This window comes from Cherax quadricarinatus, chromosome 6, assembly GCF_038502225.1.
Source record: "Cherax quadricarinatus isolate ZL_2023a chromosome 6, ASM3850222v1, whole genome shotgun sequence".
Classification (NCBI taxonomy): domain Eukaryota; kingdom Metazoa; phylum Arthropoda; class Malacostraca; order Decapoda; family Parastacidae; genus Cherax; species Cherax quadricarinatus.
The window spans coordinates 31,819,892-31,845,368 of NC_091297.1; the positions used below are offsets into that span (position 1 = coordinate 31,819,892).

A 25,477-nucleotide genomic window follows, 5' to 3' on the forward strand; every position below is an offset into this window, starting at 1 on the left:
GAGTGGACGGTACCCACACCCAAGACTGTGACATGGGCCTGACGCTTTACGTTTCTGCCTTGCATCAGAGAGAATTTTTTCCCTCATGACGATGCACAAAGCGTATGAAATATCTTGAGGTAAAGATTTCCATCCACACACACACAGGGTCCTGCAGGAGAAAGAACGACTGAGGGACAATTCAGAGTACCGGATTGAGGGACAATTCATAGTACCGGAGCATGTACCTCGATCGTGACAGAACACAGGAGGAAAGGACGAAACTGAGAGAGAGGGTACAAAGACGAAAGGAAGAATGGGAGGCATAGATGAAGACGAGCAGAACCCAGACTCAGGTGGAAGGACAAATACACCTTACAAAGACCCCCCACAGAAGGACTCCAACCACAACAACCCCGAAGCAACTGAATAACCTCAACCAAAACCCGCACACTATTCCCTCTGCTCCCACCCCACCACAAGCCCCACCTCTACAGCAGCCCCCTTTGGGCACTCTGCCCCCACCCCCCACCACAAACCCCACCCACACTGTGACACCCCCAAAGCAGCTGAACAATCTCAGCCAAAACCCACACACTTTTCCCCCTGCCCCCACCCCCCACATCACAAACCCCACTGCCACAGCAGCTCCCTACGGGCACTCTGCCCTCACCCCCTATCACAAATCCCACCCACACCACAAACCCCCATAGCCCCCCTCAGGGCCCCTGCTCCCCCAACCCCAAAATTCTCCCAGGTCCACCAAGATAGACAAAAAGCTGAAGGTGTGATACACAAAAGCAGATACGAGGAATAGCAGTGAAATGGACATCGTAATACGACTGGAATGGATATCATGATAAGCAGAGGGGGAGGTGGGGTTGCACTGCTCATAAAAGCCGATGGAGCTTCGAGGAAATGGAGGGCATGGACGAGATTGGAGAAAGGGACTACATAGCAGGCACAATCCAATTTGGGGAACATAAAGTAGTCATTGCTGTGATGTATAACCCACCACAGAACTGCAGGACCATGATGAGAAGTGGGAAAACCTGGAGCCTCATGGGGGTCCCGGAACCTGGACATCGTAGACAGTTCTCCAGTAAGCCTATCCACAGCCTACCCAGGAGAACTGTTGAAGAAACTTAGAAGAAAGCTAGTTAGTAGAGTTGTAAAGTGTTGTAAATGACCACCATCTCACTGAAACAATAACAGACGCAGTCTTTCCACCAGGATATCAGATCCTGAGGAAAGATAGGAGCAGAGGGGGAGGTGGGGTTGCACTGCTCATAAAAGCCGATGGAGCTTCGAGGAAATGGAAGCACTGATGTCCATACAGGGGTCGTAGGTAGATGGGAGACAGAAAAAAAATCACCAGCAGCGAACACAGCCTGAAGAAATCCTAGCAAACAAAATTTCTATCTATGCAGATTCTATGCCTTGGGTATCTGCAGGCATGGTATATCTGGTATAGCAGGTGGGGCATGCACCTTTTACCATCCCAAAAAATGCCACACCCATATGACAACAGGAGGGTGCAACTCCCCTTCCTGTAATTTCACCCCGAAATGTGTCACTCGTCACTCCATGAAAGAAAATGCTACAACGTATACTGCCAGTCACATCATCTACAGGGGAAAAGAAGACAGACCAGCCAGACTATGGGAAACAAAAGGGGAGCCATAACCTCTCCAGAGAAGGAGGTTCTTTAATGCCAAGATGGAAAATAGACTAGCAAGAAATGACAGAAATCTTACTCCAACTGAAAACACTTCTGGAGCAGAGGCACAGTCATTGGCTTCTACTCCAGAACAACAGATATTAGAGCCAGCAAGTAAAACCCCTCTAAATTCCATCAATATAACGACATTTGTCTTTGCAAACATACAGGGTCTAAAACCATCAACAAACAACAAAATTCCTTACATCAAGGGATTGCTCATGGAGTCAAATGCAATGTCTGCAGCTTTCACAGAGACCCACAGAATTATTTTGACAACGAAATATGGATCCCAGGTTATAACCTATTCAGATGCGACAGATTAAACAGACAACAAAGGGGTATTGGCTTGTATGTCACAGAGTCGCTTATTTGCTCAGAACTACTAAACACCTCAAATGATGTGGTTGAAGTATTGGCAGTAACGACTGAAAACCGAAACCTTGTCACTACGGTTGTATACAAGCCTCTGGATGCAACTTCCCAGCAATTCCAGGAATAGATTTTGAAAATTGACCACTGCCTGGAAAATCTCCCAACTCCTACCCGAAAAATCTTGCTACTAGGAGATATCAACTTGAGATACTAAAAGTGGAGAAGTATAGAAATAATATTTTAGCAGAGATCACGCCAGGAGGCAGCTCAGAAGAAAATTCACACACACACACGAGTTACTAAATCTCTGCACCAAATTCACCTTAAACCAGCAAATATTAGAGCTTACAAGACTAGAAAATATGCTGGACCTCATCTTCACTCTAACAACGACGATCTGATAAGTAATATAACCGTATCAAAGACAATACACTCAGATCACAACGTAACAGAAGTACATACATAAATACACTGGGCTCCTGACCAGAAAAATGTGATCAGTCATGAGAGTGACTTCACAAAATTCAACTTCAGTAATAAAAACATATAGTGGGAACAAGTCAACCATGTCCTAAATGAAACACGCTGGGAATATATCCTAAACAACACGGATCCGAATCTTTGCCTAGAAAAAATTAACTCTGTGGTTCTTGAGGTCTGCTCAAGGCACATTCAATTCAGAAAGAGAAAGAGAAGATGTAAACTTGAGAGAGATTCTCCCTATACAGACGAAGGCGAAGAATGATATAGCTACCGAGAGCGGACAAAATATCTGAAATACGATGAGAGACACTAGTCAGTGAAATAGGAAATGTCGAACATAAGCTGAAGGAATCTTACAGGGAGACCAGAATCTAATGAAGAACTAAAAGTCGTAAAAGAAATTGAAAAAAACAAAAACAAAATACTTATTCTCTTATGCCAAATTTAAGGGAAAAACAACATATAGTATTGGGCCCCTGCTTAGGCGAGATGGGACATACACAGATGACAGCAAAGAAATGAGTGAAATGCTTAAGTTCCAATATAACTCAGTGTTCAGCGAACCATTACCCAGACTAAGAGTCGACAGTCTAAATGAATTCTTTATGAACGAGACACAATTTGGTCATCTCAAAAATCTCTGATATTATCCTAACACCACAAGACTTTGAAAAGGCAATAAATGACATGCCCAGGCACTCTGCCCCAGGCCACGTCTCCTGGAACTCCGTGTTCATCAAGAACTTCAAGAAACCCCTGTCACGTGCCTTCAGCATTCTTTGGAGAGGGAGCATGGACACAAAGGTCATCCCACACTCACTAAAAACAACAAAGCCCCACTCTACAAAGGTGGCAGTAAAGCAATTGCAAAGAACTACAGACCGATAGCACTAACATCCCATATTATAAAAATCTTTGAAAGTGTTCTAGGAATCAAGATCACCAACCGCAACTACGGTGAAAAGCTCTGCTCCAAAAGGCAAAGTACTCGCTCCCATCCTATTCCTCACCTTCATATCTGACATACACATAGATGTAAGCCATAGCTCCGTGTCTTCCTTTGCGGATGACACCCGAATTGCCATGACAGTGTCCTCCATCGAAGACACCGCAAGACCCCAAGCGGACATCAACCAAATCTTCAAATGGGCCACTCAAAATTCCAACTACTTATATGTGGAAAACTTGAGGAAATTAAACTGTATCAGGGCATACAACAAATTCGAACCATAGAATAGAGTGAAAAAGTAATGTGAAGGACCTGGGAGTGACAATGTCAGAGGATCTCGCCTTTAAAGATCACAACAATGTATCTATTGCATCTGTTAGAAAAATGATATGATTGATAATAAGAACCTTCAAAACTAGGGACACCAAGCCCATTGATTCTCATCAAATCGCTTGTTCTCTCTAGGCTGGAATACTGCTGTAACCTAACTGCCCTCTTGAAGGCACACATAAGTACGATAAGGCACCTAAATTGCTGGAAACGGTTGAAGTCCCTTGATTTGTATTCCCTGGAACGCAGGCAAGAGAGATACATGATAATATACTCTTGGAAAATCCTAGAGAGATTAGTACCAAACTAGGAAATTCACATACATATTATCATAGAAAACTCGCATATATGTTACTATGTATATTGCATAAACCAGTGTAACCGCACACGTATGTTGGGTCTAAATAGACTTACTACTACCATTTAGGAGTGTTTACTGCTTGATTAGTTGATGTCGACTGAAATGCGGTTTCGGGTTGACTACCACCATTCATTATACCGTAACTAGCTACTATCTTTGCTATCTGTTGCTAGCCTTGCAACACTGCATTGCTTCTGACGACGCGCAGAGAGTGAAAGGATCTTGTGCCTTGTTCTGCATTGTTAAGATCATCTGTTTGCGATTGTTTTGCATAAAATATATAAATATATATATATATATATATATATATATATATATATATATATATATATATATATATATATATATATATATATATATATGTATATGTAACAAACATTGTCTCTAAGTCCACAGCAGGACTCGAACCTGCAAACTCTGTATCAGAGTCCACAGTATTTCACCATGGAGCTAGACCCAAGATAAGTATGGGCGTCCAACTGGAGCCAGACGATGTTTCCCCATACCCCAGGGCACCAATATATATATATATATATGTGTGTGTGTGTGTGTGTGTGTGTGTGTGTGTGTGTGTGTGTGTGTGTGTGTGTGTGTGTGTGTGTGTGTGTGTGTGTGTGTGTGTGTGTTGTCGAATCGGTAAAATTTGCGATTTTAGATTAAATGGCAACGCTCTTGTTGCCGAATAAGGCAAGCGAAAATTTGGGTATGCAATAATTTCGAAAAAAAAATCATTCTGGCCCTAACGTAAAAAAATATATTTCATTGTGCTTGTTTATTATTAAACTTCTGTAAACTTATCTAAAATATATCTGGTTGAATTAGGCTAAATTAAATTGCGCTTGTTATGATAATGTTAGGTAAGTTTTCTAAGGTTATTTTGATACAAAACTATTATTTTTGCATTACATAAATAAAAGTATATATCTTTAAATGTATAAAAGAAATTTTTAGATAGGGCTTAATTTTAAACGAATTCTTGCTAATTGACCAATTTTACCTATTCGGCACGATATATATATATATATATATATATATATATGGAAATTTTTTAGAAATACTTCAAATATAGTTTAAAATTTTAATAAATATTTATATTTTCGAAGAATATTTGAAAAATTGAAAACAGAAAAATTGCCAGGAAAAATATATTTTTGAATATTTCTTTATGTTAAAGACACTGAGTAATTTTATGAATTATTTTGTTTATTCAACAAATAACAGTTCAATAATTATGATATTTTTTATATAAATTGAGTGTCAGACTTTTTCTATTTTTTTACATTTCTTAAGATTAATGATCCTTTATTTAAAATTTTGTGAAATTTTGAGACTAATTAATTTCTTACAAGTAAAGTTAACATACCTTAAAAGTGTGTAGCTTTCTTGCCTTGTGTGCAAATTGATTATGTTTGTGATTCCTAGGTGACATTTTTCTCCAGAACTCTCTGGCATCAGTTGGAGTAGTCTGCCCAGATGTATAATCAGCATTCAGGTCTTCGCTGGAGATTTCTGATAAATTTTTTCGAGTCACCGTGAATTTACTAGATTTATCTGGAAGTTCTTTCATACCATCACTAGTTACATGATATGTTATAATATCCATTGCGTCTTGGAGCTCATTTCCCTTGTCTTGGGTAACAGCCGTTGCGGGGTTTCTCTCATTGCTAACAGCCATAACTGCTAGCACAGGGCGGTGGTACGGCTGTCTTGAATGTTGGTTGTATGTTGTGTCAACGTAAACCTTGTGGAAGATGAAGTGAGGAAGTCGTGTGGAAGAGTTTCTCAGGCTGTTATTATCACGATGGCTTAATACTGAGCCAACCGAAGATCTGTTAAAATTCTCTGACTGCTGCTTCCTCTCTACCAGGTTTTCCTGGCGGAGAAAAGACAAACCCTCGGTGTAGAACTTCATAAGGCTATAAGGCCATTCATTATTGTCTGCCAGACTATATTAGTATTTATATTTACCTGCTCGTTAGAGGGCATCTGGGAGGGTTGTTGGTGGGGTGGGGACACCAGGGGCAGCGGAGGGTTCGTTATGTCACCAACAATATCCTCCTCAGTGCCGCCGCCTGTGTCGTCAACACGATCACTTTTTGCCGACTCACTTCCATTTATCCATTTCTTGTATGTATTGTTTTGATTATCTGAAAAAGATAAATTAGTTCAAAATACTAATTAAATCAATAATTATATATAAAATGTAAACAATAAATTTCCTCCCTCCAGAAAAAATATTGAAGTTTTAAATGGGCAAATCAATGTGTGCATTCCCTTATTAACATCTAAAATGTTTTTCTTGCGAGTCTGGCGGTGCTTACTATGAAGCTAAATTAAATTATATCTAGAATACTATTAAATAAAAATACTAGTTAAATGGTTAGATGGTTAACTGAGTCTCTTCAAGGAAGGTTTCTTGACGTTGGTGAGAGACTCTAGATCTAGGGAATTGGATCTGTGCTCCAGTTCCCTGAATTAAGCCTAAATACCTTCCACATCCCCCGACAGGCGCTGTACAATCCTACGGGTTTAGCGCTTCCCCTTGATTATAATAATAATAATAATAATGGTTAACGGAGTTTAAAGTTAACCTATTACGCAAAAAGTCATAAATGGTACAAGTATTCTGTTCACTCTGAATCAGAACACCTTAGTCCCTAAAATAAGGATTAAATTAAGCTCTCAGCATATATACCAAACGAGCATTAGAATGAAAGTAGCTCAGAGGCACCCACACCGCTGTATGTACTCGGATCATGGTAAAACACCTAGCTCTTCTGGGTGCTTGATTCTTTGTAGGATTGCGTGGTCTTGTGGGTCAGAGTGTCATGTGTGATTTTCGCTCACCATGAGGCAGGCCAAAACGACATTGGGTCGAATCCTCGGCTAGTCGCAGCGATGCTATTGATACAATGAAAGATGTACATTTGTGTGTGTGTGTGTGTATATCTTACGCAGTTATGATTGGTTAATTAAAGCCTATCAACTATGGGAGGATTATTAGGACTGCAGGTAGAAAGCTCGCCAGCAATTAAGAAAACACTGTGTATACACTTTCATACATACATACTCCTCTTTGTGTATATAAATTTTTGTAGTTAAGTCTTCGCCCTCCCCCCATATATATATGTCGTGCCGAATATGTAAAACTGGTCAATTAGCAAGAACTCATTTAAAAATAATTTTTTTCTAAAATTTTCTCGGGAGAAAGCCTGGGCCTTTCTTTAAACCCCACCAAATGTGAAATAGTTTCTACCAATCAACAGATGATCCAGAATATCAGCGCTGTTTTACCAGGAGCACGAGCCATTGATCCAGCCAATAGCACTCTCCTTGGTGCTCCTCTTGGGTCCAGTGCCATCGATTATACGTTTAAAGATATATTTTTTTCATTAATATTGATGTAAAAATTTATAATTTTGGACCAAAAGAATCTTAGAAAACTTACCTAACATTATTATAATAACAACAATTTATTTTAGCCTAACTCAACTAAATATATTTTATATAAGTTTACAATAATTTAATAATAAAGAAACACAATGAAATACATGTATATTTTTTTCGTTAGGTTCAGAATGATTTTGGCGAAATTATTGCATACACAAATTTTCGCTTGTCCTATATGGCAAGATGTGTGGTGTGAATATAATGCAGAGAATTCGTAGTTTGGAAGTTAGGAGGAGATGCGGGATTACCAAAACTGTTGTCCAGAGGGCTGAGGAAGGGTTGTTGAGGTGGTTCGGACATGTAGAGAGAATGGAGCGAAACAGAGTGACTTCAAGAGTGTATCAGTCTGTAGTGGAAGGAAGGCGGGGTACGGGTCGGCCTAGGAAAGGTTGGAGGGAGGGGGTAAAGGAGGTTTTGTGTGCGAGGGGCTTGGACTTCCAGCAGGCATGCGTGAGCGTGTTTGATAGGAGTGAATGGAGACAAATGGTTTTTAATACTTGACGTGCTGTTGGAGTGTGAGCAAAGTAACATTTATGAAGGGGTTCAGGGAAACCGGCAGGCCGGACTTGAGTCCTGGAGATGGGAAGTACAGTGCCTGCACTCTGAAGGAGGGGTGTTAATGTTGCAGTTTAAAAACTGTAGTGTAAAGCACCCTTCTGGCAAGACAGTGATGGAGTGAATGATGGTGAAAGTTTTTCTTTTTCGGGCCACCCTGCCTTGGTGGGAATCGGCCACTGTGATAAAAATAATTACCGATAGAGTTATTATATATTTTTTAAAACTAATTGTTATCATTTACTAGAAATAAGAAAAAAAAACATTTCTATTTCGACATTTTGGGACATTTTATCGTTTTTAATGTCTTGTAAAAGGCGACCAAGAAAAGGCACTAAGTAAATTTACTGTATTGTTGTAATTTCCAGTCATCTCGTAAATGGTCTCATATCATCAGTCTTCACGTACGCCCACGTATAATAATAATTATTACTATTATTTTTATAATAATAATAATAATAATAATAATAATAATAATAATAATAATAATAATAATAATAATAATAATAATGCTCTTAATCTTATTCAAATAAAAGTTTAAGATTTTACTTCATTTGAGAAGACTAATAATCTTTTATGAGAGCATTTAAATATACTGTCTCATTTTACCATAGACATAAATATCCTAAACTAATTTATTATATCAAGTGAAACTTGAGAATCAAAGCTCTGTATGAGTTTGAAACACCTGTGAATAAACATGTGTAAGTATTTAAGAGTTGTAGAGAGACTAAAGTTGGTTTATGTTCAGACTTGACAAGTTTGAGTTACCTGGCAACTCTTCAAGAAAATTCTATATGATTATGTACAGTAAACAGTAAACTACACATATATAGCAACTTAAATCACAGCTAACTCACTCATCAGAGAGGAAAAATTTAGACTACTTCTCGGTCCGATTTAATAATGTTCTGGAGTGGACCGAAATGTTATCTAAACCGAGGGTCAGTTATGAACTGCTCCAGTCACTGAATTGTGACTTTAAATTTTTCGAAAGCTTTATAAAACTATATTTAACCTCAAGGTCAGGCTGGAGCAGTCACATGAAATATTTCTTCCTTTAGTTCTTTACATTACGTCAGCTGTTGCTGGGGTTTTCAATCACAACAGTTATAAATTGCATCACGATGCCTTTGATGTAGAGATGAATTTCAGTTTTTAATAGAGGTATATGCAACGCGCAATTACTGTATCCCAGTTTGATTTCACTAATCTTTCAGTTATATTTAGAATTTGTACTGCGAATAAAAAATTATTAAAATGAATTTCTTTGGATGGAAATAAATGGTATAAAATACCCACACAATGGAAATATAAACACATATGTAGTATAATGTGATCCTTTATTGACAACGTTTCGCCCACACAGTGAGCTTTTTTAAGTCACAAACAGATCTACCTGGGGTGGAAGGTACGCGAGTATTTATAGTCAGGTTCAGAATGTTGAGGTCAGGTAGAGAATGCTGCATCTGATGATGTACCGAGTGGGGTTACAGAGTCTAAAATCTTGGGTAGCTTGGAAGGGAGATTGGATAAGTTTGTGAGTAGACCTTCTGAAGTGTTCTTCCATTCCTATGTTCTTATGTGGGATAGCGATGAAGAAGTTTCTTGACAAGTGGTTCAGCTATGTTATAGAAGCCATTATTCTGGTTGAAGTTGTTGGATATAGAGATAAGTGATGATTCCAGGATTCTTCGGTATTGAGTGTTGTCTTCTCTGGCGATAAGTCTTGAGTTTCTGTTGTTTATTAAATGGTTGTGTGAATTACGGTGTTGTTCACTCGGTAGATCATCAGATGCAACATTCTCCACCTGACTCAGCATTCTGAACCTGACTATAAACACTCGCGTACCTTCCACCCCAGGTGGAAACAGTAAGAGACCACTTATAAATATTATAACAAAAAGACCAACAACATTAATCGTATGAATCACTGACCAACAATATTGATTAAAACAATCGAAGATCTATGGTAACATTACAAAAATATGCATTATAACTATTATAAACAAACAATATACATAAAAAGAAACTAGAAACCAGCCATATACATAACAGAAACCAGTAATATACATAACAATAACTACAAACCGGCAATATAAGTTAAAATAATCAGAGAGCCGCAATATGCATTTAAACCATCAAAGACTATCAATATACGTCATAACAATCACAAACCAACAATATGCACCTAACAATCACAGCCCAGTCTCAGTGACTGGCAATTACTTATTGCAAATTAGGATAATGTTAATGTTCCATTAGAATTTACTTTATATCTTATGTATGAACTCTGCATTGTTGTATGCACATTGTTGTATGCACATTGTTGTATGCACATTGTTGTATGCACATTGTTGTATGCACATTGTTGTATGCACATTGTTGTATGCACATTGTTGTATGCACATTGTTGTATGCACATTGTTGTATGCACATTGTTGTATGCACATTGTTGTATGCACATTGTTGTATGCACATTGTTGTATGCACATTGTTGTATGCACATTGTTGTATGCACATTGTTGTATGCACATTGTTGTATGCACATTGTTGTATGCACATTGTTGTATGCACATTGTTGTATGCACATTGTTGTATGCACATTGTTGTATGCACATTGTTGTATGCACATTGTTGTATGCACATTGCATTATCTTCAGGATGAAAATTGTGAAGGAATCTAATGAGGCTGTCTGGCGATCTATCTTTTTCTTAACTCTGGTGTAGGACTTACCATCACATCTCTTGACGTGATATTCATTTATTTTTACTGGGTGGAGCGGTAAGCCAGCGGAAGGCCTCTGTCATTATATCAAAAGCTCCTACAAAGACTAAAAACTTGATGATCAGTATTTCATTGGGACAGCATTTCACTCCGTGTAGAGTTTTATTTTTCAAGATATGATTGATAAAGTTTTACATAGACGTGAAATGTTCTGCCAATAAATTTTGATCAACAACCTGTGTTTTTCCGCCTTGATACTTGTCCTCAACGCGACATGTCTTGCAGTAAAAGCTACAATAAGCGGATCACTCTGACTAAGACCATCATAAGAGGTCTCACTCTATGACTAAGACCATCATAAGAGGTCTCACTCTATGACTAAGACCATCATAAGAGGTCTCACTCTATGACTAAGACCATCATAAGAGGTCTCACTCTATGACTAAGACCATCATAAGAGGTCTCACTCTATGACTAAGACCATCATAAGAGGTCTCACTCTATGACTAAGACCATCATAAGAGGTCTCACTCTATGACTAAGACCATCATAAGAGGTCTCACTCTATGACTCAGACCATCATAAGAGGTCTTTTTCCTGAGGATTAAAATCTGCCCACAATGATATCCAAGTGAACTTGTGTTAACTTAAACTGTAATAATAATGGAAACATAATTAAACTTGCCTTAGAAACTGGAAAGAATTAGTGAAAAAAAGGGAACCTGATGAAGAAAATGGATGAAAATCCAAAATTCAAAACTAAGACAAAGGCTGAAAAAAAATTGTATTGGATGGGAAAGAAAGAAAATGAAAAATGAGAATTAAGAAGAGGATGAGATGTAGAATAGGAGAGAAGACGAATGTGAAGGTAGGTCAAGATAAACTGAAAAAAAAAGAGAGAAGTATACAAAGAAAAAGAGAAGGAAGGAATACAAGAGAAATATGAAGAAAAACATACAAATAAAGAGTAAGAGGAGTACAGAGGTGAGAGAAACAAAGAGTAAAAGGAGACATAATGAATAAGAGCAGGACGGCACATGATAAAGAAGAGGCAGAGGAATTAACGAAGAGAAGAAAGATGAAATAAGTGCAGAAAAATAGGAGAATAAAAGATAGAGAAGTACACAGAGAGAAAGTGGAGTACAGATCTGAGGGAAGAATACAAGGACCTAGAATGTTACAGTACAGACCAGGAGCTGTTCTCCACCATCGGCCGTGGGAGCGGGTGAGTCGGAGAGCGGGTCGACGCCGGTGACCGGGTGAGAGACTCGAGGCCCGGTGACTGTAGTCCAACTCATCTGTAAACATTACAGCACCATCACAAATTTTGTATTTTGAAAAAAAAAAAAAATATTCCGTATCGCAATCACTTATGAATTATGTGACAAAATCCTCCAATCATAGTCACAAAAAGACACTGAACAGGTTCGTATGAACAAACTTGTTCATTACATATTTATTATGTAATAGTAAAAGGGTGTATGGATTTAAAGCTATAGGGGGATTGTAGTAGTAGTGGTAGAAGTAGTGGTAGAAGTAGTGGTAGAAGTAGTGGTAGAAGTAGTGGTAGAAGTAGTGGTGGAAGTGGTGGTAGAAGTGGTGGTAGAAGTAGTGGTAGAAGTAGTGGTAGAAGTAGTGGTGGAAGTAGTGGTAGAAGTAGTGGTGGAAGTGGTGGTAGAAGTAGTGGTGGAAGTGGTGGTAGAAGTGGTGGTAGAAGTAGTGGTAGAAGTAGTGGTAGAAGTAGTGGTAGAAGTAGTGGTAGTAGTAGTGGTAGAAGTAGTGGTAGAAGTAGTGGTGGAAGTGGTGGTAGAAGTGGTGGTAGAAGTAGTGGTAGAAGTAGTGGTAGAAGTAGTGGTAGAAGTAGTGGTAGTAGTAGTGGTAGAAGTAGTGGTAGAAGTGGTGGTAGAAGTAGTGGTAGAAGTAGTGGTAGAAGTAGTGGTAGAAGTGGTGGTAGAAGTAGTGGTAGAAGTAGTGGTAGTAGTAGTGGTAGAAGTGGTGGTAGAAGTAGTGGTAGAAGTAGTGGTAGAAGTAGTGGTAGAAGTAGTGGTAGAAGTGGTGGTAGAAGTAGTGGTAGAAGTAGTGGTAGAAGTGGTGGTAGAAGTAGTGGTAGAAGTAGTGGTAGAAGTAGTGGTAGAAGTGGTGGTAGAAGTAGTGGTAGAAGTGGTGGTAGAAGTAGTGGTAGAAGTAGTGGTAGAAGTAGTGGTAGAAGTGGTGGTAGAAGTAGTGGTAGAAGTGGTGGTAGAAGTAGTGGTAGAAGTAGTGGTAGAAGTAGTGGTAGAAGTAGTGGTAGAAGTAGTGGTAGAAGTAGTGGTAGAAGTAGTGGTAGAAGTGGTGGTAGAAGTAGTGGTAGAAGTAGTGGTAGAAGTGGTGGTAGAAGTGGTGGTAGAAGTAGTGGTAGAAGTAGTGGTAGAAGTAGTGGTAGAAGTAGTGGTAGAAGTAGTGGTAGAAGTAGTGGTAGAAGTGGTGGTAGAAGTAGTGGTAGAAGTAGTGGTAGAAGTAGTGGTAGAAGTAGTGGTAGAAGTGGTGGTAGAAGTAGTAGTGGTAGAAGTGGTGGTAGAAGTAGTGGTAGAAGTAGTGGTAGAAGTAGTGGTAGAAGTAGCGGTAAAAGTAGTGGTAGAAGTAGTGGTAGAAGTAGTGGTAGAAGTAGCGGTAGAAGTAGTGGTAGAAGTAGTAGAAGTAGTGGTAGAAGTAGTGGTAGAAGTAGTGGTAGAAGTGGTGGTAGAAGTAGTGGTAGAAGTAGTGGTAGAAGTAGTGGTAGAAGTAGTGTAGAAGTAGTGGTAGAAGTAGTGGTAGAAGTAGTGGTAGAAGTAGTGGTAGAAGTAGTGGTAGAAGTGGTGGTAGAAGTAGTGGTAGAAGTAGTGGTAGTGGTAGAAAGTGGTAGAAGTGGTGGTAGAAGTAGTGGTAGAAGTAGTGGTAGAAGTGGTAGAAGTAGTGGTAGAAGTAGTGGTGGTAGAGTGGTAGAAGTGGTAGAAGTAGTGGTAGAAGTAGTGGTAGAAGTAGTGGTAGAAGTGGTGGTAGAAGTAGTGGTAGAAGTAGTGGTAGAAGTAGTGGTAGAGTAGTGGTAGAAGTGGTAGAAGTGGTAGAAGTAGTGGTAGTAGTAGTGGTAGAAGTAGAAGTGGTAGAAGTAGTGGTAGAAGTAGTGGTAGAAGTAGAAGTAGTGGTAGAGTAGTAGTGGTAGAAGTAGTGGTAGAAGTAGTGGTAGAAGTAGTGGTAGAAGTAGAAGTGGTAGAAGTAGTGGTAGAAGTAGTGGTAGAAGTGGTGGTAGAAGTAGCGGTAGAAGTGGTGGTAGAAGTAGTGGTAGAAGTAGTAGAAGTAGTGGTAGAAGTAGTGGTAGAAGTAGTGGTAGAAGTAGTGGTAGAAGTAGTGGTAGAAGTAGTGGTAGAAGTGGTGGTAGAAGTAGTGGTAGAAGTAGTGGTAGAAGTAGTGGTAGAAGTAGCGGTAAAAGTAGTGGTAGAAGTAGTGGTAGAAGTAGTGGTAGAAGTAGTGGTAGAAGTGGTGGTAGAAGTAGTGGTAGAAGTAGTGGTAGAAGTAGTGGTAGAAGTAGTGGTAGAAGTAGTGGTAGAAGTAGTGGTAGAAGTAGTGGTAGAAGTAGTGGTAGAAGTAGTGGTAGAAGTAGTGGTAGAAGTAGTGGTAGAAGTAGTGGTAGAAGTGGTAGAAGTAGAAGTAGTGGTAGAAGTAGTGGTAGAAGTAGTGGTAGAAGTAGTGGTAGAAGTAGTGGTAGAAGTAGTGGTAGAAGTAGTGGTAGAAGTAGTGGTAGAAGTAGTGGTAGAAGTAGTGGTAGAAGTAGTGGTAGAAGTAGTGGTAGAAGTAGTGGTAGAAGTAGTGGTAGAAGTAGTGGTAGAAGTAGTGGTAGAAGTAGTGGTAGAAGTAGTGGTAGAAGTAGTGGTAGAAGTAGTAGAAGTAGTGGTAGAAGTAGTGGTAGAAGTGGTGGTAGAAGTAGTGGTAGAAGTAGTGGTAGAAGTAGTGGTAGAAGTAGTGGTAGGTAGAAGTAGTGGTAGAAGTGGAAGAAGTGGTTGTATGGTGGTAGAAGTAGTGGTAGAAGTAGTGGTAGAAGTAGTGGTAGAAGTAGTGGTAGAAGTGGTGGTAGAAGTAGTGGTAGAAGTAGTGGTAGAAGTGGTTGTTAGAAGTGGTGATAGAAGAAGTGGTAGAAGTAGTGGTAGAAGTAGTGGTAGAAGTGGTTGTTAGAAGTGGTGGTAGAAGTAGTGGTAGAAGTAGTGGTAGAAGTGGTGGTAGAAGTAGTGGTAGAAGTAGTGGTAGAAGTGGTTGTTAGAAGTGGTGGTAGAAGTAGTGGTAGAAGTAGTGGTAGAAGTAGTGGTAGAAGTGGTTGTTAGAAGTGGTGGTAGAAGTAGTGGTAGAAGTAGTGGTAGAAGTGGTGGTAGAAGTAGTGGTAGAAGTAGTGGTAGAAGTGGTGGTAGAAGTAGTGGTAGAAGTAGTGGTAGAAGTAGTGGTAGAAGTGGTGGTAGAAGTAGTGGTAGAAGTAGTGGTAGAAGTGGTTGTTAGAAGTGGTGGTAGAAGTAGTGGTAGAAGTGGTGGTAGAAGTGGTTGTTAGAAGTGGTGGTAGAAGTAGTGGTAGAAGTGGTGGTAGAAGTAGTGGTAGAAGTAGTGGTAGAAGTAGTGGTAGAAGTAGTGGTAGAAGTGGTTGTTAGAAGTGGTGGTAGAAGTAGTGGTAGAAGTAATGGTAGAAGTGGTGGTAGAAGTGGTGGTAGAAGTAGTGGTAGAAGAAGTGGTAGAAGTAGTGGTAGAAGTGTAGTGGTAGAAAGTGGTGGTGGTAGAAGTAGGTGGTAGAAGTGGTGGTAGAAAGTAGAAATAGTGGTAGAAGTAGTGGTAGAAGTAGTGGTAGAAGTAGAAGGTGGTAGAAGTAGTGGTAGAAGTGGTGGTAGAAGTGGTGGTAGAAGTAGTGGTAGAAGTAGAAGTGGTAGAAGTGGTGATAGAAGAAGTGGTAGAAGTAGTGGTAGAAGTGGTTGTTAGAAGTGGTGGTAGAAGTAGTGGTAGAAGTAGTGGTAGAAGTGGTGGTAGAAGTGGTGGTAGAAGTAGTGGTAGAAGTAGTGGTAGAAGTAGTGGTAGAAGTGGTTGTTAGAAGTGGTGGTAGAAGTAGTGGTAGAAGTGGTGGTAGAAGTAGTGGTAGAAGTGGTTGTTAGAAGTGGTGGTAGAAGTGGTGGTAGAAGTGGTTGTTAGAAGTGGTGGTAGAAGTGGTGGTAGAAGTGGTTGTTAGAAGTGGTGGTAGAAGTGGTGGTAGAAGTGGTGGTAGAAGTGGTGGTAGAAGTGGTGGTAGAAGTGGTTGTTAGAAGTGGTGGTAGAAGTGGTGGTAGAAGTGGTGGTAGAAGTGGTTGTTAGAAGTGGTGGTAGAAGTGGTGGTAGAAGTGGTTGTTAGAAGTGGTGGTAGAAGTAGTGGTAGAAGTGGTTGTTAGAAGTGGTGGTAGAAGTAGTGGTAGAAGTGGTGGTAGAAGTAGTGGTAGAAGTGGTGGTAGAAGTAGTGGTAGAAGTAGTGGTAGAAGTGGTGGTAGAAGTAGTGGTAGAAGTAGTGGTAGAAGTAGTGGTAGAAGTAGTGGTAGAAGTAGTGGTAGAAGTGGTTGTTAGAAGTAGTGGTAGAAGTAGTGGTAGAAGTAGTGGTAGAAGTGGTTGTTAGAAGTAGTGGTAGAAGTAGTGGTAGAAGTAGTGGTAGAAGTGGTGGTAGAAGTAGTGGTAGAAGTAGTGGTAGAAGTAGTGGTAGAAGTAGTGGTAGAAGTAGTGGTAGAAGTAGTGGTAGAAGTAGTGGTAGAAGTAGTGGTAGAAGTAGTGGTAGAAGTAGTGGTAGAAGTGGTGGTAGAAGTAGTGGTAGAAGTAGTGGTAGAAGTAGTGGTAGAAGTAGTGGTAGAAGTAGTGGTAGAAGTAGTGGTAGAAGTAGTGGTAGAAGTAGTGGTAGAAGTAGTGGTAGAAGTGGTGGTAGAAGTAGTGGTAGAAGTAGTGGTAGAAGTAGTGGTAGAAGTGGTGGTAGAAGAAAGAGTGATACTACTAGTAGTAATAGTAGTAGTAGTAATAATAGTAGTGTTAGTACTGTAGAAGTAGTGATGGAAGAAGAATTAATACTAGTAGTAGTGATAGAAGATGTAGTGATAATAGTAGTGATAGAAGTACTAGTAACAGAAGTAGTGATAAAAGTGGCGATAGTAGACATAGTGATAAATAGAAGTAGCAACAACAGAAGTAGTGGTAGAAGTAGCAACAACAGAAGTAGTGGTAGAAGTAGTAGTAGAAGTAGCACCAACAGAAGTAGTGGTAGAAGTAGTGGTAGTAGTGGTAGAAGTAGTGGTAGTAGTGGTAGAAGCTATTATTATCGCTGCTTCTATTATCTCTACTAATATTTTTACTATTTTAGTATTAAAAGTAGTTATAGCGATAATAGTTGTAGCGATAATAGTTGTAGCGATAATAGTTGTAGCGATAATAGTTGTAGCGATAATAATTGTAGCGATAATAGTTGTAGCGATAATAGTTGTAGCGATAATAATTGTAGCGATAATAGTTGTAGCGATTGTAGTTGTAGCAATAATAGTTGTAGCGATAATAGTTGTAGCGATAATAGTTGTAGCGATAATAATTGTAGCGATAATAGTTGTAGCGATGATAGTTGTAGCGATAATAGTTGTAGCGATGATAGTTGTAGCGATAATAGTTGTAGCCATAATAATTGTAGCGATAATAGTTGTAGCGATGGTAGTTGTAGCAATAATAGTTGTAGCGATAATAGTTGTAGCGATAATAGTTGTAGCGATAATAATTGTAGCGATAATAGTTGTAGCGATGATAGTTGTAGCGATAATAGTTGTAGCGATGATAGTTGTAGCGATAATAGTTGTAGCGATAATAATTGTAGCGATAATAGTTGTAGCGATGGTAGTTGTAGCAATAATAGTTGTAGCGATAATAGTTGTAGCGATAATAGTTGTAGCGATAATAATTGTAGCGATAATAGTTGTAGCGATGATAGTTGTAGGGATAATAGTTGTAGCGATGATAGTTGTAGCGATGATAGTTGTAGCGATAATAGTTGTAGCGATAATAGTTGTAGCGATAATAGTTGTAGCGATAATAGTTGTAGCGATAATAGTTGTAGCGATGGTAGTTGTAGCAATGATAGTTGTAGCGATAATAGTTGTAGCGATAATAGTTGTAGCGATAATAGTTGTAGCGATAATAGTTGTAGCGATAATAGTTGTAGCGATAATAGTTGTAGCGATGATAGTTGTAGCGATAATAGTTGCAGCGATAATAGTTGTAGCAATGATAGTTGTAGCGATGATAGTTGTAGCGATAATAGTTGTAGCGATAATAGTTGTAGCGATAATAGTTGTAGCGATAATAGTTGTAGCGATAATAGTTGTAGCGATAATAGTTGTAGCGATAATAGTTGTAGCGATAATAGTTGTAGCGATAATAGTTGTAGCGATAATAGTTGTAGCGATAATAGTTGTAGCGATAATAGTTGTAGCGATAATAGTTGTAGCGATAATAGTTGTAGCGATGATAGTTGTAGCGATAATAGTTGTAGCGATAATAGTTGTAGCGATGATAGTTGTAGCGATGATAGTTGTAGCAATAATAGTTGTAGCGATGATAGTTGTAGCGATGATAGTTGTAGCAATGATAGTTGTATCGATAATAGTTGTAGCGATGATAGTTGTAGCAATGATAGTTGTAGCAATAATAGTTGTAGCGATGATAGAAGTTGAGACAGTAGTAGTGGTAATAGAGGTACGGATAGAAGATGTAATTGTAATAGAAATAGGGATAATAGAAGTATGATAATAGAAGCAGTGGTAATAGTAGTAATGATAGTAATAGTGATAATAGTAGTAATGATAGTAATAGTGATAATGGAAGTAGCTGTAACAGAAGTAGTGATATTGGAAGTAGACGTAGTTGTAGTGGAAGTAGACTACTGATAGTAGTTGTGGTAGTGAAGTAAAAGTAGTGGAAGTAGTAGTAGTAGTAGTAGTAGTAGTAGTAGTAGTAGTAGTAGTAGTAGTAGTAGTAGTCGTAATAGTAGTAGTAGAAGTAGTGGAATTAGAACTGGTAGTAACAGTAGTGGAAGTAGTAGTGGTTGTAGAATTAGTCGTAGTAAGAGTAGTAACAGTAGTAGTAGTCACAAGAATGACCATGATGGTCTTACTATTTCCAACAGATTAGAGCTGTGATGACCTTGTACATCATTATAACGTTAAGGGCATAAGACTGGGAAACGGATCTTGATCCAAGGAAAGGGAGCTACTCTTTCCCTTTCTCATGTCAAACCTTATTACCCTCCACCTTTTTATTATTATTTTTGTGAACATTAATAATAATAATAATAATAATAATAATAATAATAATAATAATAATAATAATAATAATAATAATAATAATAATAATAACAGCATCAACATGATTTAAAAATGTCTACTCGTCTAATATGTTAATAAAAATTAGGAAATTTTTCTTAAGACCAACTCTTTTACCACACATAATTTATGATGAAATACAATGAAAATTTAATAGTCGTATCAAATACTTAAGATATATAACATACTGTATCAAATACTCACTGTATCAAACACTCACTGTATGAAATATTCAATGTATGATATACTCACTGTATCAGATACTCGCTGGAAATGTAAAACGTAATTTGTACGGATAACTCGAATCTACTTCTTCAACTAACTCCATTATAAAAGTCTGTTTTCATGCCACTGTATTACCACCATGCAGCAAAGTTACTCCAGGTGCTGCACAAGTATCTTACTCACCATGGTATCCTGTTATTCAGCTCACGGAAAGGAATTTCGTGGCCAAATGAGGTTATTTTCGTTTGGTTAATTATCCGATCGTATTACTGTATGTTGGTCCTCAGCGGACTGGAGCGTAAAGAATTTTTTTTTTCGGGTTTATGTCTCAACTACTTCATTTAGAAAATAGCCCAGGTGGAGGGCATTTATGCTAAACTCCAACTACATATACCGTAAATCACCGGGAGGGCTTTTAAAACTGCTACCCCACCCGCCTGTCACCATCCAAATTTTCTCTCCGCGAAGCCTGGGATTAGAGTTTTTGAACTGTTAGCATATTCATCGAATACACTAGCATCCAAGACTGCAACCCAACACAAGACAACGGAGCAGAAATGCAAGGGCAGTCGACTGATACAGGTTGGGCCACACCAAACTTCCTGTTTTCCCACTGGGGTCTCCATGCATGACACACACATGGGGCAGCAGCATTTTTAAGTCTTCGCAAGCAACGCTCACTCTGGCGAGGGAAGCCGACTTTGTCATACCCCCTTCCACCATGGAAGACCATTGTCACAGGAAGAATAGTTTTGTGTGTTTCAAGACCTTGTTTTTAACATTTCTACGGAAATAATATGTTAAGTTTTTTCTCGTGCAGCATTATAAGTGCTACGAGTTGATATAGGGCTCCTTTGCTCTCTTTCTCTCTGGGTTCTCATGTTCTCATTCTGAGCTCCCCTGCTCTTAATCTGAGCTCCCAGCTCATCTCATCAGTTCTCGGGAAGTCAGAGCCCCGTCTCTCGCAGCTCATCCTCCTAATCAACGTCAGTATATCATTTGGGCTAAGAACCTCAAATGTTTGTCCGTGACACTGGAATTAAACGGTGACGCTCAGTTTCTACCTCATGTATTATTACATTTTCTGACTATGTAAGTTGCAAGTGATTAAATTTTGCTTATGGACGACAATCTAACCCTGCCTAATCTACCCTAACCTAATTTAACCGTCAAATGTGAGAAATCGACGTTTGCCTAAGGAGGATCTGTTACTTGTCCTCTTGTCACTCAATGTAAGTGTCCTTTCTCTCCATCCTCTTAAAAAAAGTAATGACTGTTTACTTTAGCCACGACTCTGACATGCCGGCATACATGTGAAGGAATCTTCATCAACTGACCGAGTCTGAGTACATAATCCTCACCCTCGTAAGTTCAGGTTACAGATGAATACAGCACTCTAGATGTGGTGTCCTAAATGTTCACAATTCACATTTTACGGTTATTTTTCTCATCTCAGACTGCAATTCACAGTTGAGTCTTTTAATTTCTTTTCTTCTGTCCGTCTCTCTATCTCGTGAAGTTAAACAACCATTGCAGCGATATCCAGAGACTTCGTAGAAACAATTGGGCATCACTTTGTTCAGATTTCCCAGGAGATACATTTGTCTCCAGACTTTTCTTCGGTTTAAACCCGAACGCGAATTCATTCCACTGGATTTTACCTTACTAATGACCCTTATAATGTTTTAGTTATATTTTTTAACTAATATCGGCAATATAAATACTATCTCAAGATCATCTCTCAGCATTTCGAAAGAATCTGCAAATATTTTCTTATACTCTCACTCTCCTTTATTTTTATTCTGCTCTCTACGTGGACACTGGTCTGTTTACTGTGCTTAACTCTCCTCTCTTCCTTCCCAGAAGGTAACCTTTCCTACCTTCATCTACATCTGTCTTCCTTCATCTACACCTTTCTGCCTCCATATTCACCTGCCTACCTCAGTCTACGCTCCAAGAATCATACAGCTGTTATTCTTGCAAAACACTTAAGCTTCGGAAGACAGATCAACTTACCTACAACACTGTGGACAAAGTGCCAGAGTTCTGGGTCCCTAGAGAACTCCACTAGCGCCGCCAGTACGTCATCCACGCTGCCACCGCCATCACTGCCGCCACTATTACTGCCACCGCCATCACTTCTACCGTTAACATTGCCGCCATCACTGCCACCGCCATCACTTCTACCGTTAACATTGCCGCCATCACTGCCACCGCCATCACTGCCACCGCCATCACTGCCACCGCCATCACTGCCACCACCATCCTGTTGTTAAAAAAAATCCATATCAAATAATACATAAAGCTTAATAATAAGGGACCCAACTTCCAAAATGAGAATTTCAAATCTTTGGTGGATATTTTTATTAAATTTTATGGCATGCGATAAGCAATATAGGCGCTGGATTGTATTCACTAGCCAACCTCCTGTCTAGTAGCAGCTGAGTCATGAAAAACAACAGATTTCCCGATATTGTAACTATTAATACATAGCGTGAATTTTTTTTTCCAGTTCTCTTTTTTTTCCACAATAGTAAATTTAGCTTAATTATTCTTATTTTGTAATTTATCCTTGTTTTTATTAGACAGTTATCTCTTAATTTAGTGTTGATGAGCAGTTTCCACGCAGGAACTTGAAAGGTTTTACCTAATTCAGTTGAAACTTTTCACATGTTCATGTCATAGTCAAAGGGAAGATTTTGATGTATCTGGATAGAAAGAAGAAAGAGAAGACAGACCAGTGTGCCTTTTCTTTCTTCTAGTGCAGTACAGACATTAATATTTTGACCTGAGTTAAGCAAACCTGTATATCACAAATGACGATTATAGCTGACAACCCTGGTCGAAAGACCAGGAACGCATAATTACGAAATAAAACACTGTAAGAGGAATAGATAGGCCAAGACTGTTCGAATTAAGAGGGCCAAGATCAATGGGGCACAAGTGAAAGCTGAAGAGCCATGCGAATGTAAGGAAGTGATTCTTTTATCTCATGAAAGTTGCAAACCGGAATGACTTGGATGAGGCAGTGGTGGAAACAAACTCATTACACAGCTGTACGAGTAGATATGACAAGATCAAAGAGGCCACAAACCCGAGATGCTTATCAAGGAAATCTAATGGTTCTGGCATAAGAGTTGAGTCTCGACCCCAGGAAACATAATTAGGTGCGTGCAACTCAGTGGATGCGCACACACACACACACACACACACACACACACACACACACACACACATATACATACATACACATACACACAATATATATATATATATATATATATATATGTCGTGCCGAATATGTAAAACTGGTCAATTAGCAAGAACTCATTTAAAATTAAGTCGTTTCTGAAATTTTCTCTTATACGTTTAAAGATATATTTTTTCATTAATCTTAATGTAAAAATTTTTAATTTTGCACCAAAAGAATCTTAGAAAACTTACCTAACCTTATTATAACAGGAGCAATTTATTTTAGCCTAACCCAGCTAAATATATTTTAAATACGTTTACAATAATTTAGTACTAAACAAACACAATCAAATATATTTTTTTCGTTAGGTTCAGAATGATTTTGGCGAAATTATTGCATACACAAATTTTCACTTGTCCTATATGGCAAGATGAGCGTTGCTATTTAAGCCAAGATCGCAAGTTCTGCCTATTCGGCACGACATATATATATATATATATATATATATATATATATATATATATATATATATATATATATATATATATATATATATATATATATATATATATATCCAGGGAAATGGCAAGGCTGGCAATACTAGGAGAGGCAAGTGCCGGCAGCTTCGTTGTCTCAACTCTAATGGCTTCCTCCGCAAACACGGTAGTTGCCCTTGTTCATGATGTCCTCCTGTGGAAAGTGATGATCCAGATCCACCTCAGGCACCTGAACCAACTTCATCTCATCAGATATCTTGGAAGCAATTAAAGCAACAGGTACCAGGACACTCACACATATTCACTCACACATATTCCCAAAGCAGCCCGTCCACACACAGCTGGGAAACATACAGACCTCTTAAAAAAGTAAACGATGGTTCCACTATCCTCAATGCTCCATCAACCATCAAGACATGGCGCAACTTGCTACTTTTTGGCAATGTCTGCTTAGCTGTGCCGGAAAGAAGGGGAAAGAAGCCAGTTTCAATGATCATTAAATCTTAAAGAGACTTTCCTAGAACTGATAACCTCATTCGCCTTCCAGGTCAATACAAAAACGGGAGAGGCTGAACCCCCACTCTCTCCAATGACGGTGAAAAAGTCAGAGTCCAGGCGAGCAAGAAAATTGAAGAGTGCAACACAGTGGGGGCAATCAGAATTATTACCAGTTAATATACAGTTGCCCCCAGGGATGCTGACACGGCAGAAGCACTTAGAGGAAAGCACCCTGCCAGGGAAATCAGGGGCACCAACAGTTTCAACACCTCTGTCCCCACTGTGGAACCATTGATCGTGGAAGACTCAGATGTTTACAACGCAATAATGTCGTTCCCATCTGGCTCTACTGGGAGTTACACTGGAATAAAGGCACAGCATTTAAAGGAAATGGTTAATCCAGTTATTGAGGAGATTGCGGAGACACTGCTTTCAGAGATCACAAGGTTCATCAACAATTCCTTGGCTGGTCTGATTCCAGATGAAATTAAACCTTTCTTTTTTGGTGCAACACTTTGTGCACTTAAGAAGAAGGATGGAGGAATTGGGCCTATTTCAGTAGGCAACACTTTTTGCCGCCTCGTTTCCAAAGCTGCTGTCCGAAGTATTCGCGCAGAGGCAGCCATGATCCAAACCAGCTTGGCCTTGGGGTCTCTCAATTAAATGAAGCAGCGGTTCGTGCAACAAGGGCGTATATCAACAACCTGCCTGAGGACAATGCAGTGGTAAAATTAAACTTCAAGAATGCATTTAATCTCCTGAAAAGAGACGTGGTATTAGCAGCGGTACAAAAACATTTCCCTGGTCTCTTCCCCTTTGTTTCAGCTGGATATAGCAAGAAATCAATGCTCCTGTTCGAAGAGCATGAAATCACATCATCAGAGGGTGTCCAGCAAGGGAATCCTCTTGCACCATTTCTCTTCTGTATAGCAGTTAGGGAAATCACAGACTGACCAGAGAGCTAAACATCTGGTTCCTGGATGATGGCACAATAGCAGGTACAAAGGAGTCCATCTTAGGTGATCTTACACAAGTGATGACACGGGGACAGGAAATGGGTCTCATCCTGAATCCATCCAAATGTGAAATCATCTCAGCCAGTCAACAAGTGATAAATGCAGTGAGATCCAAACTACCAGGAGCATCAGTCATTGCTCCTACAAATAGCGTCTTGCTGGGATCACCTCTGGGAAGCGATGTCATTGACACAATCCTCAGGAAGAAATTGGAAGAACTAAGGAGAATGGAATAACGAATAGGCAATCTGGACACCCACGATGCCTTGTACCTTCTCACAAAGTGCTTGAGTCTGCCCAGGTTGACATATTTCCTATGATGTGCACCTTCATATGATAACCCTATACTGCACGGATATGACAGTATCCTGAGGCAGATTTTTACGAAAGTACCTAACCTTACTCTAGAAGACGGGCAGTGGAACCAAGCTACACTTCCAGTCAGACTAGAAAGCATTGGTGTCCGCAAGTCATCACAGATTGCACTCCCTGCTTTTCTGTCCTCATGCATTGCATCCAGAGGGCTTGTAGCAACGATTCTCCCTGAACTTCTTAGGGGCAAGATTGGAGTCCAGGACCAAAAGTTCATTGACGGAGCCATGATCTGGGATAATCTAACGGGCTCTGAAACCAGACTTGCTCCCCCAACAACTACAAACAGTCGCACTGGGATGGCCCGATAGAGGAGAAAATAGCTTCAATACTGCTTCAGAGTGTGTCAGGGAAGGATAGAGCCCGCCTCCTGGCAATGAGAGCTCCTC

The 25,477-nt window shown here is 39.4% G+C and overlaps 1 protein-coding gene across 1 annotated transcript in view; it reads right to left on the bottom strand.

Moving 5' to 3' along the window:
• LOC128692266 (uncharacterized) overlaps positions 1-25,477 on the bottom strand; it is a 330,098-nt gene that overhangs the window by 18,157 nt on the left and 286,464 nt on the right. The window contains exons 3-6 of the mRNA XM_070082095.1: positions 21,529-21,778; positions 12,121-12,228; positions 6,166-6,344; positions 5,561-6,070 (exon numbers count right to left, since the gene is read on the bottom strand). Coding sequence (XP_069938196.1) covers positions 5,561-6,070; positions 6,166-6,344; positions 12,121-12,228; positions 21,529-21,778 — 1,047 coding nt within the window. The remainder of the gene's footprint in view (positions 1-5,560; positions 6,071-6,165; positions 6,345-12,120; positions 12,229-21,528; positions 21,779-25,477) is intronic.